This window comes from Jatropha curcas, chromosome 10 (genome assembly GCF_041381405.1).
Source record: "Jatropha curcas cultivar XTBG-Jc1 chromosome 10, XTBG_Jcur_1.0, whole genome shotgun sequence".
In the NCBI taxonomy this organism is placed as follows: Eukaryota; Viridiplantae; Streptophyta; class Magnoliopsida; order Malpighiales; family Euphorbiaceae; genus Jatropha; species Jatropha curcas.
This window is the reverse complement of record NC_143160.1, coordinates 8,528,265-8,543,988: the sequence shown is the minus strand read 5'-3', so window position 1 is coordinate 8,543,988 and position 15,724 is coordinate 8,528,265. Positions and strand designations below refer to the sequence as shown.

The window sequence follows — 15,724 nt, the reverse complement described above, 5'->3', positions numbered from 1 at the left end:
TACAGATAGACAGCGGACTCCACGCACTTAAAATTGTACCTAGGACTTTACTTATGGTTTGTGGTCCTAATCTTTGCTAGAATGTTAAAAGGTATTTTATTTTATAATAAAAGACATTTAGATAAGTTTTTTTTTTTTTTCCCTATAAATCACTTGTATCTGCACAGCGGACTAATTCGAATTCAGTTTCTACAGAGACCCGATATGGAAGTGACCATTTCAACTTAATTTTCTCCATTTATAATGCTAGAGTTCGAACTCTGAATGTTACTTAAGAGATCCAGCGCCTCATCCTGCTGATCAACTATTAATAAAGAAAGATAGCATCTATTCGGTGTTGGATAAGTACTCGAAAAATAAAAAATGAACACGCAAGGCGAAATTATGGAAAGGTTTATTCTTGTCTTCTTATAAGGAAATATAACTATCAACCACAATAATAATCTTTCGAATCAAATAATCTTTAGACTCTGCAAAGGTAATGTTTTAAATGTGTTGTGTGTATTTGCACAAATGTGATTCTCCTTTCCATTTTTTTATTATTTAAAATGGTAATGCCTGTCATCCTCATCATCATCATTTACCATTATTTTAAACTTTTATTTATAAGACTAAATATATATATTATTCTATCCATTATCAAAAAAAATTTTAGGAGAATTAAAATTGACTTAATGCATATTTTCATGCTGAATTTTATATTGTGTTGCAATATCACTCTATTTTGATTTTTATGTCAATTTCATCATTAATTTTGATTTTATATTACAATAGCACCTTAAATTACAATTAGAATTTTAATTTCAAATAAAAAATACATTAATGTGAAATATACTCTTGAGTTGGGATTAATTTAGTCTAAACTTTCTTACTCATATAAATTTACTAAGTTTAATTATTGTCATGCACAAATAATATTTTTTTTCATTTTAATTGTTATCTTGCACAAATAATACTTTTTTCGTTCTATAATTATAAATTATAATTGATTATAATTATATTTTATATTCTATTTTGATAAAAAATTATTTATAATTTCTAATAGTCTATGAGTTAAATACTTTTATAATAGCTTTGGTTTTTAAAATTTATATTGAAATCAAACAATAATAATAATTAGTTTATTGTTTAAGAAGTATTCTATTTTTTTAAAAGAAAGACATCTATCAAATAATACATTTTTATTTATTACTTATTGAAAATTAAATAAAAAATTTAAAAATATTAAAAAATAATAATTGAGATTGTCTATACTATTAAGTCAAGCTCCCTCGTTCACATAAATGTATTAAGTTAACTTCCTCATTCATATAAATGTATTTTAAGTTAACCCAAGCCTAAATGAAGAGTGAACCTCATAGTAATGTATTTTTTTTCTTTGCAATTTAAGTCCTAAATGTATTTAGAGTGTTATTATAACAGAGGGTCAAAGTTCAGGATGATATTGGCATAACGGTCAAATTGAAGTGAAAATGTAACATAATGCAAAATTTAGGGTGAAATAATATATTAGACTAGTTAAAATTTGATCGGAGAGCTACTACTGTAATTTTTACGTTTTTCATTATTTAATAAATATTTAATGGATTTAATTTTATAAATTGGAGATTTAATAAATATAATTTTATAAATTTAAATGTTCAATAATTTAAAATAAAAATTAAGTCACAAAATTTTTTACAATAAATATAGAGATGAATTTGGCCACCAAATAAAATTTCCAAACGAATATCTTCTGTGTGGGTAACTGTTAATCGCTCATCAGTGGTCATTTCTTTTCCTTCTTTGTATTTTTTTGAACAATCCTCGGATATGTATCTTTTAATACAAACCTAAATTATTATTGCTCATACATTGAGATTATCATTAAATCTAGTTTTCTTTTGATAGTTTTTGGATTTATTATAGTCACCATTATGTATTTTTATTTATGATATTATATTATTTAGACGGTTTTATAAAAAGAAGTGTAAATATCTTCTTTAATGAAAGAAAAAAATTTTGAAGATAATAAGATCGAACTTAAAGAAATATCACGAAATCAAATAATGGCCATAAATAACCACGAATTGAAATAAACATTACCATGACACATGCAACTTATTCATATTCTTCAAATTATTTTTATAAGTTATTTATTATTAAATTATATATATATATATTAATTTATATTCCACATCCAGACGCGTCTTTCACTCAATAAAATTTCCAAAAAATAAAGTTTCCAAGTGAATGTTTTACCCTTACCTATCTCTTTCTCCATCCAACTTTCATTCGTATTACATCGAAAGTCCATACCACCACCAAGTCAATTCCAACTTTACTTAACATATACAATCCAAATTTATAATTTCCTCTCATTCTGACGAAAGTACCCTTCAACTCACCCCTAATTTATTTCCATACCAAACAAAGATGCAATGCAACATCCAATCACCAACCAAGCAAGCCAGAAGCAACCACCTCCCAATCTGCATAGAGCAGAGCCGAGCCGAGCTAAATGTTTTGAAGGCTAATGGCTATGGCCGTGATTGACTAGGTTTGTGGGTCCCGTTCAGACCGGACTTGAAGATGGATTTCAAACCGGTTAATTAATTAATTAATACTCATGAAACAGAAGCATCAAGGCCAAGTAAAGAAATTAAAGAAATTTATTTTTTAGTAATAAAAAAGCAGAAAAACAAATAAAGGCGAGACGTCCGTGATGGCCCAAGGATTTTTGGTCCACGCGCCTGCGTGTCACCATCATTAGTCACTCTCTCTCTTTCTCTCTCTGCATTTTCTCTCTCTATTGTCACTTGTATATAACCTTCTCATTCCTTGCCACCCCACCCCACAACCGCTATAAACTACTGCAACAACCAAGAGATAAAGAAATTAAACAAGAAGCAAAACCCTAACCCTAGTTTGGTTTGCTCCTTTATCGTATTGAATTGATTTCAAGATTTGTTTCTCTGCTAAAAAGCTATGGAAGGGCATAGTATTAAGAAGCGAGTCAGGGAGGTCGAGTCTGAGTTGGACTTGCCTGAGGTAAAGAGAATACGAGATGATTTGTTGGGTGTTCTTGATGAATCGGATCCTGACCCGACTATTCAAGATCTTGATTCTGTTATGAAGAGTTTTGAAGAGGAAATATCCGCTTCATCCTCTTCCCCGGTCGTTATCGTCGATCTGACTTCAGATTCCGGTGACTCCCAGCCGGATCTCGGTTACCTTCTAGAAGCATCCGACGATGAGCTTGGATTACCTCCTTCCTCGGTTAATTCTTCTGGAGAGGAGATTAAAAATGAATTGGTTGCTCGAGTGGACTCAGTTGAGTTAGCTGTAAATGGAGGGTTTTGGGGGTTTGAGGATCAGATAACAAGTTATGATTCGTTCGAATTGGGAATAGGTGAAAATTATAACACCGATTACGCGGCGTTTGACGACGGGCTTTTCGAGTATTCAAATGTGTGTTTCGATACTTCCGATGTACCGGAATATCCGTTGCGGCTGGGGAACATGACGGCCGATTAAATGAACAGTTTCGGCTACAAGTAACGTAAAACGATGCCATTACGGCCCTCTCCTGTAAATTTTCTTATTTTATTTTTTATTTAAAAAAAAAAGAGGTAAAGTGATATATAAAAATGCAGTGTAGGAGTAGAATTGAAAAGAAGAAGGCGCGAGTGAGTAAGGAATTGATTCGTTTTTTTGATGCTTGGATTATACAAGAGATCGTTCACCAATCTATTCCTGCTATAATTCATATAATACTGTTCACCATTTTTTCCTTCTAAAGGTCTTGTCCCATTTTTTAATGTTTGTTATATATATGTATAAATATTTATATTTATATTAATAGATTAATAACAATGAAAAAGGCCAAGCCTTAAATTTTATATTTTCTGACAGTACGTCATGTATTAATTGAAAAGAAAAAACCTGAAAATAATGGGAATATACTTTTTCCATTTTATAATTTTTAACATACTTGCCCATTTCATTAGTCCAAAGTAAGATTTTTTTTTTTTTTTATTAAAAACCAAGTAGGTAGAAATCACATGATGTATTATTCAATAATAAATGAAAACAATATCATGTCAAAAAAATTTTTTAAATATATTATTTTATTCTTCTTTACTTTTTTTTTAAACAAATGTATTAGTCAAACTACTTAATTATATTTAACAAATCTTAATATAAATAAAATTATAAAATTTTTTTTATCACACAAATTTAACTTATTTTATTAATATGTCAGGAAAAATTTAACTTATTGAGTCAACTAATTCAAGCCAATAGGCTTCCAAATCTAGCCTGAAAAAGTTAAATGAAAAAACTTAGAAAAAAAAATACAATAATAGATCAAAAAGCATAAAATCATAGTCTTTCTTCCTAAGATAAGAACAAAAACAACTAGATCATCCGAATGGAAGAGCATAAAAGCTATAAATTTAAACCCATGCCACGTAAGGTTCCGCAGCATCAACACCCTTTTCAGCTAAACAATCTGTAAATCGATTACATTTTTGTTTATATGCTTAAAATCCACATTGATCAAAGAAGATAATAAATAATCACGCTTATTAAATCGAACCCATCATTGTCAAGGTTGTTTATCTATCTGAGAAACCCATAAAATGGCATTTTTAGAGTCTGATTCAATAATTAAAGGTAGAGAATTATAGCTAGAATGACAATGTAACTCAACCACTTTCAAAATTGCTAATAGTTCAGCTTCATTAAAATATAAAATTTCCACATATTGATAGAAAACATAATTAATCAAGCCCAGAGAATTTCTCAAAACCCCACCAATACCAGCCACACCTGGTTTTCCTCTCGCAATCCCATCAATATTAAACTTCATAACACTTTCTGGTGGACAATTCCAAAGCCTAGAAAAAATGAAACTCTTCCACTACTGTTATGCATACCAAGATAGGAAAAGAAATCCAGTCATAGAGGCTAAAAGGCAAGGAAGGAAATTTAACTTTTAAAATCTCAAAACTTCTAAATTTAATATCATCAATTACCTTTTCTTTCTCATGCCAAATATTAGAAAATAATAAAAAATTTCTCCTTAGCCAAATAGACCAAATTGTGACAATAAAAAGAAAAAAAAAAAAACTATCTTCCAAGCAACCTGAGTTCCATTAAACAAAATCAAAGTTTCCCAATGCCAACCTAATTCGACCATAGAAGAGGGAAGAACAATTTGGATATCCCACCAAATAAAAACATCCATCCAAGTCTCTCTACTCGAGGCACATCAAAACAAAGAATGATCAACTGTTTTAATCTATCACCACATGTAGAACAGATACAATTATCAAGAGTTTGAATAATTTCTCTTTTAAAAAGATTCAACTGGCTAGGAATTATATTTAAGAAAACTTTCCACACAAAATAAGAGATTTTGGAGGAAATAATAGAAGACCATAACAATTTTTGATTAAACATAACCACTAGATTACCTATCTCTTTTTCTTCCACAAGCAAAGAAAGATTTTTAACAGAAAAATTACTTTTTTTTGTCGGAATGCCAAATGAATTTGTCATTATGATTTTGAAACACCGAAATCTCAACAAGTTTTGCTTTTAACTGATTCCAAATGTTCTTTTCAAAAGATCTAAGATCCCAAGACCAAGCTAGTTCCCAACTTTAATTATCATTCACAAATGAACCACAATCACGAACTTTTAAACTTTTGTTAACTGATAGTCGAAATAGGCGAGGGAAGACAAAGGAAATAGGGACATCATACAACCAAACATCTAGCCAAAAATGGATTTGAGTGCCACTCCCTAACACCCAACGAAATCCTTGCTTGAAGATGTCAGCTGTTGAGCATAATTTATCTCCCAAATAAACAACGTCTCGCTATATAGGGGACAATTTTTTCCATAAAAGATATTTTTTAGCAAACCATCTTCACCATATTTAGAAATCAATATTCTTTTCCATAGAAAATTGAAGTGCCACCACCACTTGCCTAAGAGAGCCAAAATTTTCCTTCTTAAAGATGATAACCTCAGCCCTCCACGACTTTTGCTAGAGGAAACAACATTCCAAGCAACTCAATTTAGAGGTTTTTCATTCTCCAATCCTTTACCCCATAGAAACCTCTTCTGAATTGATTCAAGTTTTTTTATGACTTTTAGGGGAGCTTTAAAAATTGTCATATAAAAATTTAAACGTAAAAAGTATAATAAAATGAAATAAATTGGTGTATTTTTTTTACAATTTTTAAATTTCATAATTTTTTTAAAATTTTTACAGTTTCAAACTCAAGCAGCTTTCTCCAAAGTAGAACCATCAATTTTTAAATCAAAGGCGGTATAAGATTTAATTTTATTTTGATCAATTTTAATTTTTAATAAAATTTGAAATCAAACTGGGATCATATCTCTAATACTTAACGATATCTGTGATTTGCTAAAATCTACCTCATCACTTAAAAAACTATGGACTGGTTAGAAAAATTCAAAAACGCCAACTAATCCAATCCAAGTCAAGTTTTCGAATAAGTCAAGTTAAATTTTCGATATTATGTGCGATAAAAGCTTAACGAATCTTTGTAAAAGATTTAGAGAAGAACAGAATTACATCTAGAAAAGAGAATTCTGAAGTGGCGCCTTCCATATTAGAACAGTAAGAAAGAAACAAAATTGCAGGCCTAGCGGACATCAATCCTGCAATATGAAATGATAAAATATGACAAACGACAACGATTTTATCTGTCACCAGTTGGTACTATTTTGTTCAAACGACACCGAAAGTAAGCAAAAATATAGATAACCAAATTACAACCGAACAATAAACTAAATGAAATCGAACCGATTCAGATATGTTCTGTTTAACTATTTTATGTTCAGTTTAACCGAATCAATAAAAATCAACCCAGTCGGTTCAGATTTGTTTTTCGGTTGATTCAAACTAATGGTTAGGCCTTCACTTCAAAAATAAAAAATTGTATATTGAAATTTCTAATTTTGGTTTCTAACTCCTATAATTAGATATTTAAATATATTGTTTATTTGTTATTGTCACGGCCGATTTTTTGTCAAACGCCAAAAATAGATATTTAAATAAAATCCAGTTGCACAATTAACTTTGTGTTGCCAGTTTGACTATTTTAGATTATGTGGTTTGGCAATTGGCATTAGGAATTTTATGAAAGATTGATCAAAAGACCATCAAATAATCTTCTGTATCGGTTAACGTTCTTTGGAGAAATTGACTCAGGGTCTGTCGGTAAAATTAACTGTTTTAATATCTATCGGCTGTTTTAGTAGTATTTAGTTATTAACGGTTTAAGTAGATTTTCATAAAACGTTAAAAGCTAAACGTTACGTACGTTAACTTTTCATAAAACATTACTTTAACCTCTAAAAATTAAGTCAAATAATATATTACCGAACACTGTAAACAATAATCAAAACGCTAAAAACTATTTCAAAAATTTCAACACAACCTTATACCCAAATTTGGACAAAATGAACTTTAATAAGACAAAGGCAAAGGCTAACGGCCACAGCAAATGCTTTCGCTTTCTAAAACCATTGGCAACGATTACATTTATGGCTGCTAAATATTCAATTCGGAGGACCAACTTGTTATAAATTTATAAACTGGACTTTATATAATAATGAATTTATCAATTATTATGTTTTAAAATTATATAATGATAGATGATAGACTAAGTACGTATATTAACTCTTATACTTTTTTTGAAAAAAAAATTATAGCAGCTTAATTTTGCTATTCGACTTATTGTGCTCTTAAAATTACAAATTTCAGTAGTATTACACACTTTTTCACATTAATAACAATAAGATTTTAGTGTTTTTTTTTTTTTTTTTTTTTTTTGCTTTTTATATAAAATAATAATTTGATATAATTATATAATTTTTATAAGAATGATTTTCATATTTTTCATTATTCCATAAATATTTAGTCGATTTAATTTACAAGTTAAAACATTCAACGGGATGCTTTCAAAGTTAAAATGTTTGACGTAGTTTTATTAATTGTGTTTAATATATCGAAATAGAATTTGAGAGTATCACTTTTTTTTAAGATAACTTATGAATTTGGCTTATGGTTTTTTATTTTTTATATTATAAGAGAGATGGCTCAACTAGCCATTACAAAGCAGAGTAGAAGCAATAACTCTAGAATCATGAGAAAGTTAATTTAGCAACCCTATAACAGTAACACACAAAATAGAGGTGAGTAAATTTTTGAAAAAATTGAAAATCAAATTATTTTTTATTTTTAATTCGGTTATTCAATTTTCTGTTTCTAGCTTTGAGTTTGTTTTCTATAACTCAGTGATTCAATTTTTGGTTTCAGCTTTGGATTTATTTTCTATAGTTCGGTTTTTAGTCTTGGATCAATTATAACAAAACAATCATTCGGAGTAAAATCAAACTTTTAACTGAGTCGAATTGAACTGAAATGACCGGTTTAATTCGATTTCCGAACTCGCTTCAATGCAGCTCAATTTTTTTAAAAAAATTAATTTAATTTCTATAGTTCGATTCAATTTTACACCCAACCATCAGTTTGCACAACCTTATTACAAAATGTGTAAATCCAAAGCATCGGAGAAGCATGAGTAACAATAATATATATATATATTTTTATCTGTATCAATTTGATTTCAATATTTAATGGCTGATAAAAAAAAATGCGCTTAGCATTTCTGGAGGTTGGCCCACAATTAAAAAGGAATTAGCTACCCTAATCATTGTAGGCTTGGCCCAGCTAATCTTGGGCTGTGTCTAATGGGCTACACTAGGCCGACGTTATAATGGACTTCCCATCAATTAAGCCCTTTAGTTTGTAGGCTTGATAGGGACTAGGGACAGTGGGCCATTAAATTTCAAGTATTGTTCTTTAATTATACAAGAAATATGCATTTTGTATGGATCAGATTAGCTGTGAAATAGTTCATTCATATGAATCATATCATCGATTAAATTTTTTTTATTGGTTTTCTAATCTATTGTTTTTTTATATTAGTCTCCACTCATTAGTAAATATATTAATATTAATTAGTTCCTAAGGTTTTAGCCCATCAAGTCTTTTCATTCAAAAAAAAAAAAAAAAAAGTATTTTTATACTTTTCAAAAGCCATTTAACAATAAAGCTCTACAATTGATAGAATGAATAAATAATTGATACAACCAAACATTATAAGTAATAAATTTTAAAAAATGAAGACGAAATAATTAATTTTGATATAATATAGAGATGTGATAACTATTTTTTCTTGGATTATTTATGCATACACAGTTTAATTACTGTGGATGAGAAGACAACAAATCATATATTCATAAGCCGGATTTGATATTTTTGTGGTTGTGACAGTCTAAACTTGAAAAATCCATGTCCATGCGATGATTCTATTTTCCTTCTTCTGTCACCACTTGCGTCACTCGGTTGTATTTTTGTGAATCATTCGGTGTCAATGAGTACTGATAGGAATAAAAGAGAAATAAGAATTGACGTTGTATATGATTGTGTGTTCTTTAGTACATGAATTATATATTTATAATAATTAGTCCTTTTTATAATATGCGTTATGTTTTTTATATTTTTATTTTTTATACTCTTTTAATTTTTTATTTATATAATATTAAAATATAAGTTTTTATTTATATTAAAATAAATACAATTCGTTAATTTGTATTAGACTTTGTCGTATAAACTACTTGTAATGTTATTTTTTATGTACTTGATTTTATTTTTATATAATAAAGTGGTCTCAAAATAAAATTCAATTCAATCCTTATACCTATTCAGTTCCTAATTTATAAATACAGATTCTGAAAACCCTAATAGATGTTAAAAAAAAAAATCAAGTTATCACTTAATTTTCAACCATTGCCCTCAATCCCAAATCGATATCTCTATACAACTATAATGAAAAATAATAATAAATTTTTTTTACCGGTAGATAAAAGAAAAGAAATGTGAAAATGATCTGAATTAGTAATGATAATCATTTTGACTATAATGATAGTATTACCAGTGCATTAGAGAAAAGAATATATGAACACACACACACAAACTCTTGAAACCCAAAAAATGATCCAAAACAGAAATATATAGTTCTAGTTTTTTTCAATTTCATAAATACTATTTTCTTTTAAGTCAAAAATATTTAGTATATAAAAAAAATATCAAGAAAATTAAAAACGCTTAATTAGGATGTCATCTATTTATTGCCAAAGAGATATAAATCTCTTATTAAATTGAAGTTATAGTAGTTATAAATTAATTCAATAACGAAAAAGAAAATAATAAATAATAAATTTTTGTTAAGAATAAAACCCTTTTAAAAACTTATCATATAATAAGAAATAAATTATATTAAAATAATTACCAATTTAAATTTCAAAAATAACTCTGGAAATGCTATAATTAATTAAATTTGATTTGGAAAAAAAAAAACAAACTCAATAAATGAAAATTACAAAGTAAATCATTCTAGGATCTAATATTGGTCACTTAATGACTTTATTCAAGTATTATAGGTTTCTCTATTATTCTAAATTGCAAGTTTAAAATAAATAAATAAGTTAATTAAGTGATAAAAAAAATTACATAAAAAGAAATGTTATATCTTCTCCAAATAAACCCACAATCTTTTCTACAATCATAAAAAAAGTAATAAAAAAAAGAAAAAAAAGAAGAGTATACTTTTTTATTAAATATATTTATCTATTTAAAAAATAATTTTTAAAAATTATATCCAATCAAATAATTTAATCACAGATATCTCAAGTCTACTGGATTATAACTAAAATAATATAATGTGAATATATCTGTGCTTGTTGATTAAGGTGCAGATCTAGGCTTAAAAGCACAAACGTTATACATTGAAATAATATACTGATTTTTTGAGAAAGGATAAGGGGCATGCATGTGTCAAAGTGGTATTAGGGTTAATCCAATTGATATTATTTAGAATGTTGTTTATAATAATTATGAAAACTGATTGTCATTTGACCACTTTCCGTCCATTTATGACCAAGTCATGATAAACCCCTGCAAGACTGAACTTCCTACTTCTCATGAAAAAAAATCTCCATTCGGTTTTGCAAGTCGCTCTACTATTCTTCCTCATAAAACATCATCAACTCCAAGACTTTTTAAATCGGATATTAAAAAAATAAATAAATAAAAAATCCACTGTCCAAAACTTAAAATCCAATTTAATTTGAAACCCTATAACAAGAATATATCAATCATCAAAAAAAAAAAAAAAAAAAAAAAAAAAGAATCCTCCCACCTAAACAAAACGAGATCATTTATTCTAATACAAAGAACCAACTCTTAAAAATTAAAAGCAAACAAATCTAACCTTAATGACAAGCATTTGGCCACCAGAGATCAAATAAACATGCGTGATGTGTGCTCTTAAAGGTTCATTTTTTAGCATATGCATGTGAATATGCATATGCATGATAAACCCCACCAAAAGAAAACCTCCAATAAAGAGTATTTTATATTGATTTTGGCACTTAATGAAGATAAGGACCGACTTAGTTTTTCAATCATGTGAATAAAAGAAAACTGTAAACCATTTTGTTTCTGAATTGCATTATTCCTGCTTGCTATTATGCCTTCTGCATCAACCATAACATGCTCTAGAAAAAGCCATTCTTTTTTAATTATTCCTTACGGACTTCTTGTCTTATAGCTATTGGTGCAAGAATTTGGCATAGATGTCTGGATTCATGTTTTAAAGTTAGATAGGACCGCTATTATTTCTCTCTGTCCGGTGATCCATTCTAACAGTGTGTGATATTGTTTGGCTTGTTTTAGATAGTTAAAAAGTTTGGCTCTCCATACCAAATTTTTAGAGTTCAAAGATGAGATTTTTAGAATTTTTTTTACTTCTGTTGTATTGCATGCGAGACAATGACTTATATCATCTCTTTTGAATGGACGGGAGGAGTTTATATATATATATATAAAGTTATTCAATAATATCTTTTTATAATGATTTGCATTATTGAAATTTCTATTTCTATCTTTTTCTTTTTAATCATGGAAGGCTACTAAATCGATTATATATTACATAGCAGAGACAGTTGTCTCATTTGAGTAATATTCATTAAATTGATGATGATTTTTGTAATAGAGAGGACTTAGACCTAAAACTTCCTGCACCCACATATTTATTATAGAACGTGAGAAGATATTATACAACATAATAGGTTAAACCTACAAAAATACCTTCAACTTTGAGAGTTGTTGTAAAATTACTCTAATTTGACTTTTGTATTCCGTGAATCTTCATTTTGAAATATAGATATATTAACACCCCATTTATGGATTTAGGATAGGGTTTACAATCAACATAACCTTGGGTTAACTTAATCCAAGAGCTTAAACACACCGTTTTGATCAAGCACTTTCTCTCCTAATTTTTCTCTCCCTTAGGCACAAACACGCAACCAGCAGCAGCCATGTCCACCGCTCATTTACTCTGCAGTAACCATCTGCTCAATCCTTCTTGCAATTCCTTCTTCAAAAGCAATCACCCTTCAATTTCAATCAAAGGCAAAGAGTCCCACTAATCAAAGCTACCAAGAAATAGTTCTAAATTGTTGTATTTCTAATCCATTAACCAATCTTTTTCTTATTTATCTGTTCATTGAATGTAATTCATAATTTTCTGGGATATTTTTTTTTCTTTTGAATTTTTATTTTTTTTGGTTGCAACAAAATCAATTAATCTCCCTTCTATCTGGCCAAGTGGGTTGTCTATTTTAATCAAAAACAAAGAGTTCCATTGGTTAAAACCATCAAGAAACAGGTAGAGGTTGTTCTACTTTCGCTCCATTAATCAATATCTTTCTTAATTATTTGTTTGTTTGTTGAATATATAATTTTGTTGAGTTTAGTCATAATTGGTGATTAGATAGTATATGATCTTGAAGTTTTGATGAAATGTTAAATAAGTTGGCAAAATGAAATAGGTTAAACAGGTTATAATTTTGTTATTCTTTTGCCTGGTTTCTCCTTGAAGGTTTTATTTTTATAAAAGAGAAAGTGGGTTTCATGATTGAAGAGATAACTATTGCTGAGTAAACGATCTCAGCATAAACGGAGATGAAATCGTTGGTGGAAGAAGAAAATTGGGAGGGAGGGAGCTTAATCAAAACGGTGTATTTAAGCCCTATTTAACCCAAGGTTATGTTATGGAGCCCGCATTTTAAACAAAGACAAAAAAAAAAAAAAGCATCTACTGACAAAGAAAATCTCCAAAAGAAGAGAGAGTCATATCAATGTGACTACATTGGATTAGCAATACCAGAAAATTAAAAATGAAATTGACCAAAGACAACTAACTGATCATTGTTATTGATACGTGTCCCATTCACTCGAACTATGTCTATGCCTTTCTATAAGATACGGATATTTTCAAATTTGAACCTTCCCCAGAAAATGAGATCATTTATTTAAATACTTCATTACCTAACTATTTCTCAAAAAATACTATTGGCAAAATAATATATCTCAAATACTATATACATTTTCCCCTCAACCACTTGAATTCTTTTCTTAAAAAAAAATTGTGCTTTGAATTATATTTTAACTTAATTAAGATTTTTAAGTAATGTGTACACAAATTTTATCAAATAATTTAAAATTAAAACAATTTAAAATTTTAATTAATAAGTATTGAATGGAACTGTCAATCATATTTTACAACCTTAATTTAAAATATCAATATAGGCTCATATGCAAATACTCTCTCAATACAATAAAAACAATTAAAAAAATTTTAAAAAATAATAAAAATAAACTATTATAAATTGAAAGGGTGGGGGTGAATTTTTTGTAATATAGGCTGTAGATAACACATTTTGCAATTCGCTTTCTTTCTGTCAAAGTTGGTAAGTTTTTCTTTTTCTTTTTTCTTTTTTAGTAGAACTAAAAGGTTTAGTCTCTGAATTCTTTTATCTTTTCAGCAAAGTGCATTTTTCGGAATCAAATTTATGTAGTCGTTTACTACCCTGACCAACATCTTATTAATATTGGTGAGTTTCTCTAACATATGATAGTCTGAAGAAAGACTGGACCTTTGTGTTCCACTGTCTCAAAGCATGAAGTTGTGCCATAAGCGTTGGTAGTCCAGAATAATATTTTTTGAGTAGTTGTTAGCTGTTAATTGTTAGTTATTAATTGTTTAGAGTAAAAATGTTTGATAAAAATAACCGTTTGATTAGTTGTTTAATTTAAAATGATAAAAAAAAAGACATTTAAATATTGAGTTAGAATTTTAACTCATGATTATAAAAGTGAACTCATTATAAAAAAAAAGATAATTTATATATTATTATTTTTTATTAAAAAAATGTCAATTTATAGTGTGTCTTCCAATTATATAATTTGAAATCATTATCATTTCTAAAATGATATTACAATTTCTTCACATATTCCTCTATTAATTCATTATTAAATTATTTTGTTTAAATTTTTGTGTAAAATAATGTAATTTTTTAACTTAATTGTAGACTTGCATTACCATAGCAACCATAGAAAAAAAAGAATTTAAATAATATTAATATAAGTTAATTAAGAATAATATAAATTAATTAAGGGCAGAATTGTCAAAAAAATTTCAATCAAAAATTGAAAACGTTAAACGTTTGGATGGATTAACGTTTTAATAAACGCTATCTTATCCGCTAGCAGCTATTTTATATACTACTTTAGAAAACGACATAATTTATAAAAAACAGTATTTTGACGTAGTCAAAATTCTAAATCCTCAAACACTGTTGCCAAATAGAACCTTTGTCATTAATCTAAGTTGAAACAAAAATTATCCAAAATTCAAAAAAGAAAAGCTAAAAATCATTTTTTTGTCATTAAGCCAAATTGAAATGCCTAGTAAGTCTTGAGTATCAAACCGATTTATATATGTACAAAATATCAAATTCAAACCATTAGTAAAAATAGAATAATCGGTTTAATTATATTATTTAATCAAGGCTTATGAAAAAAACAAATACTAATGTACATTTGTAACAGATAATTTTTTTTCGAAACGTATCAATTGTTATATACTGAATTTTTATCAAAATTATTATCTTTATGTCAATATGTGATTTTTATATCTGCATTCAATGTATAAAAAAATAAACAACGCTAGTTCTTCCGAAATAGTTTTTTTTTTTTAATTTTTTTCATAAATCTAAAATAAATAACTTTTTTTTATTAAAAATGATGACTTTCAAACCACAAAATAAGAGAAATCCCATTAAAGAAAAAATAGGGCTACATTTTTTAGAAGGCTGTATATTTGTGAAAAAGGCTGTAAATTGGTTTTAGTTGCTTATTAGGACTTGCACTATACAAGACTATACCAGTAGAAAATCAACACGTAAAGATTTGTTCGACAATTAACTCACGCAAAAAACGAAAAAGGACAATACGTGCCCTTCAAAAGGGTTCATAGCCCTTTCCCGACCGACCCACGTTATCAAATTAAAAGCCCTATCAACTCTTTAATCAGGTCCCCAGTTTTATCCTGAAAACATCAAAACCGACCTCCACCCACGTTCTTTTGTAGCCTCAAAAAACCACAACAACCAAACAAAAAAGATTACACAAATATGTTTTTTTGTTTAATGTATGGAAAGCAAAATGAATTATTGATAAGGTTTTTCTTTATTGATTTTTATCAATATGGATGAAATAAATTCATTA

At 28.0% G+C, this 15,724-nt stretch overlaps 1 protein-coding gene across 1 annotated transcript; it reads left to right on the top strand.

The window, feature by feature from the left end:
* Positions 1-2,817: 2,817 nt before the first annotated feature.
* LOC105642019 (hypothetical protein) lies at positions 2,818-3,780 on the top strand. The gene has a single exon (XM_012226690.4). The coding sequence runs from the start codon at positions 2,968-2,970 to the stop codon at positions 3,514-3,516; it is 549 nt and encodes a 182-aa protein (XP_012082080.1). The 5' UTR covers positions 2,818-2,967; the 3' UTR covers positions 3,517-3,780.
* The last annotated feature ends 11,944 nt before the right edge of the window (positions 3,781-15,724 follow it).

Bases quoted from the DNA above. Each gene is read 5' to 3' on its own strand.
- LOC105642019 (XM_012226690.4), top strand. From the start codon at position 2,968: ATGGAAGGGCATAGTATTAAGAAGCGAGTCAGGGAGGTCGAGTCTGAG.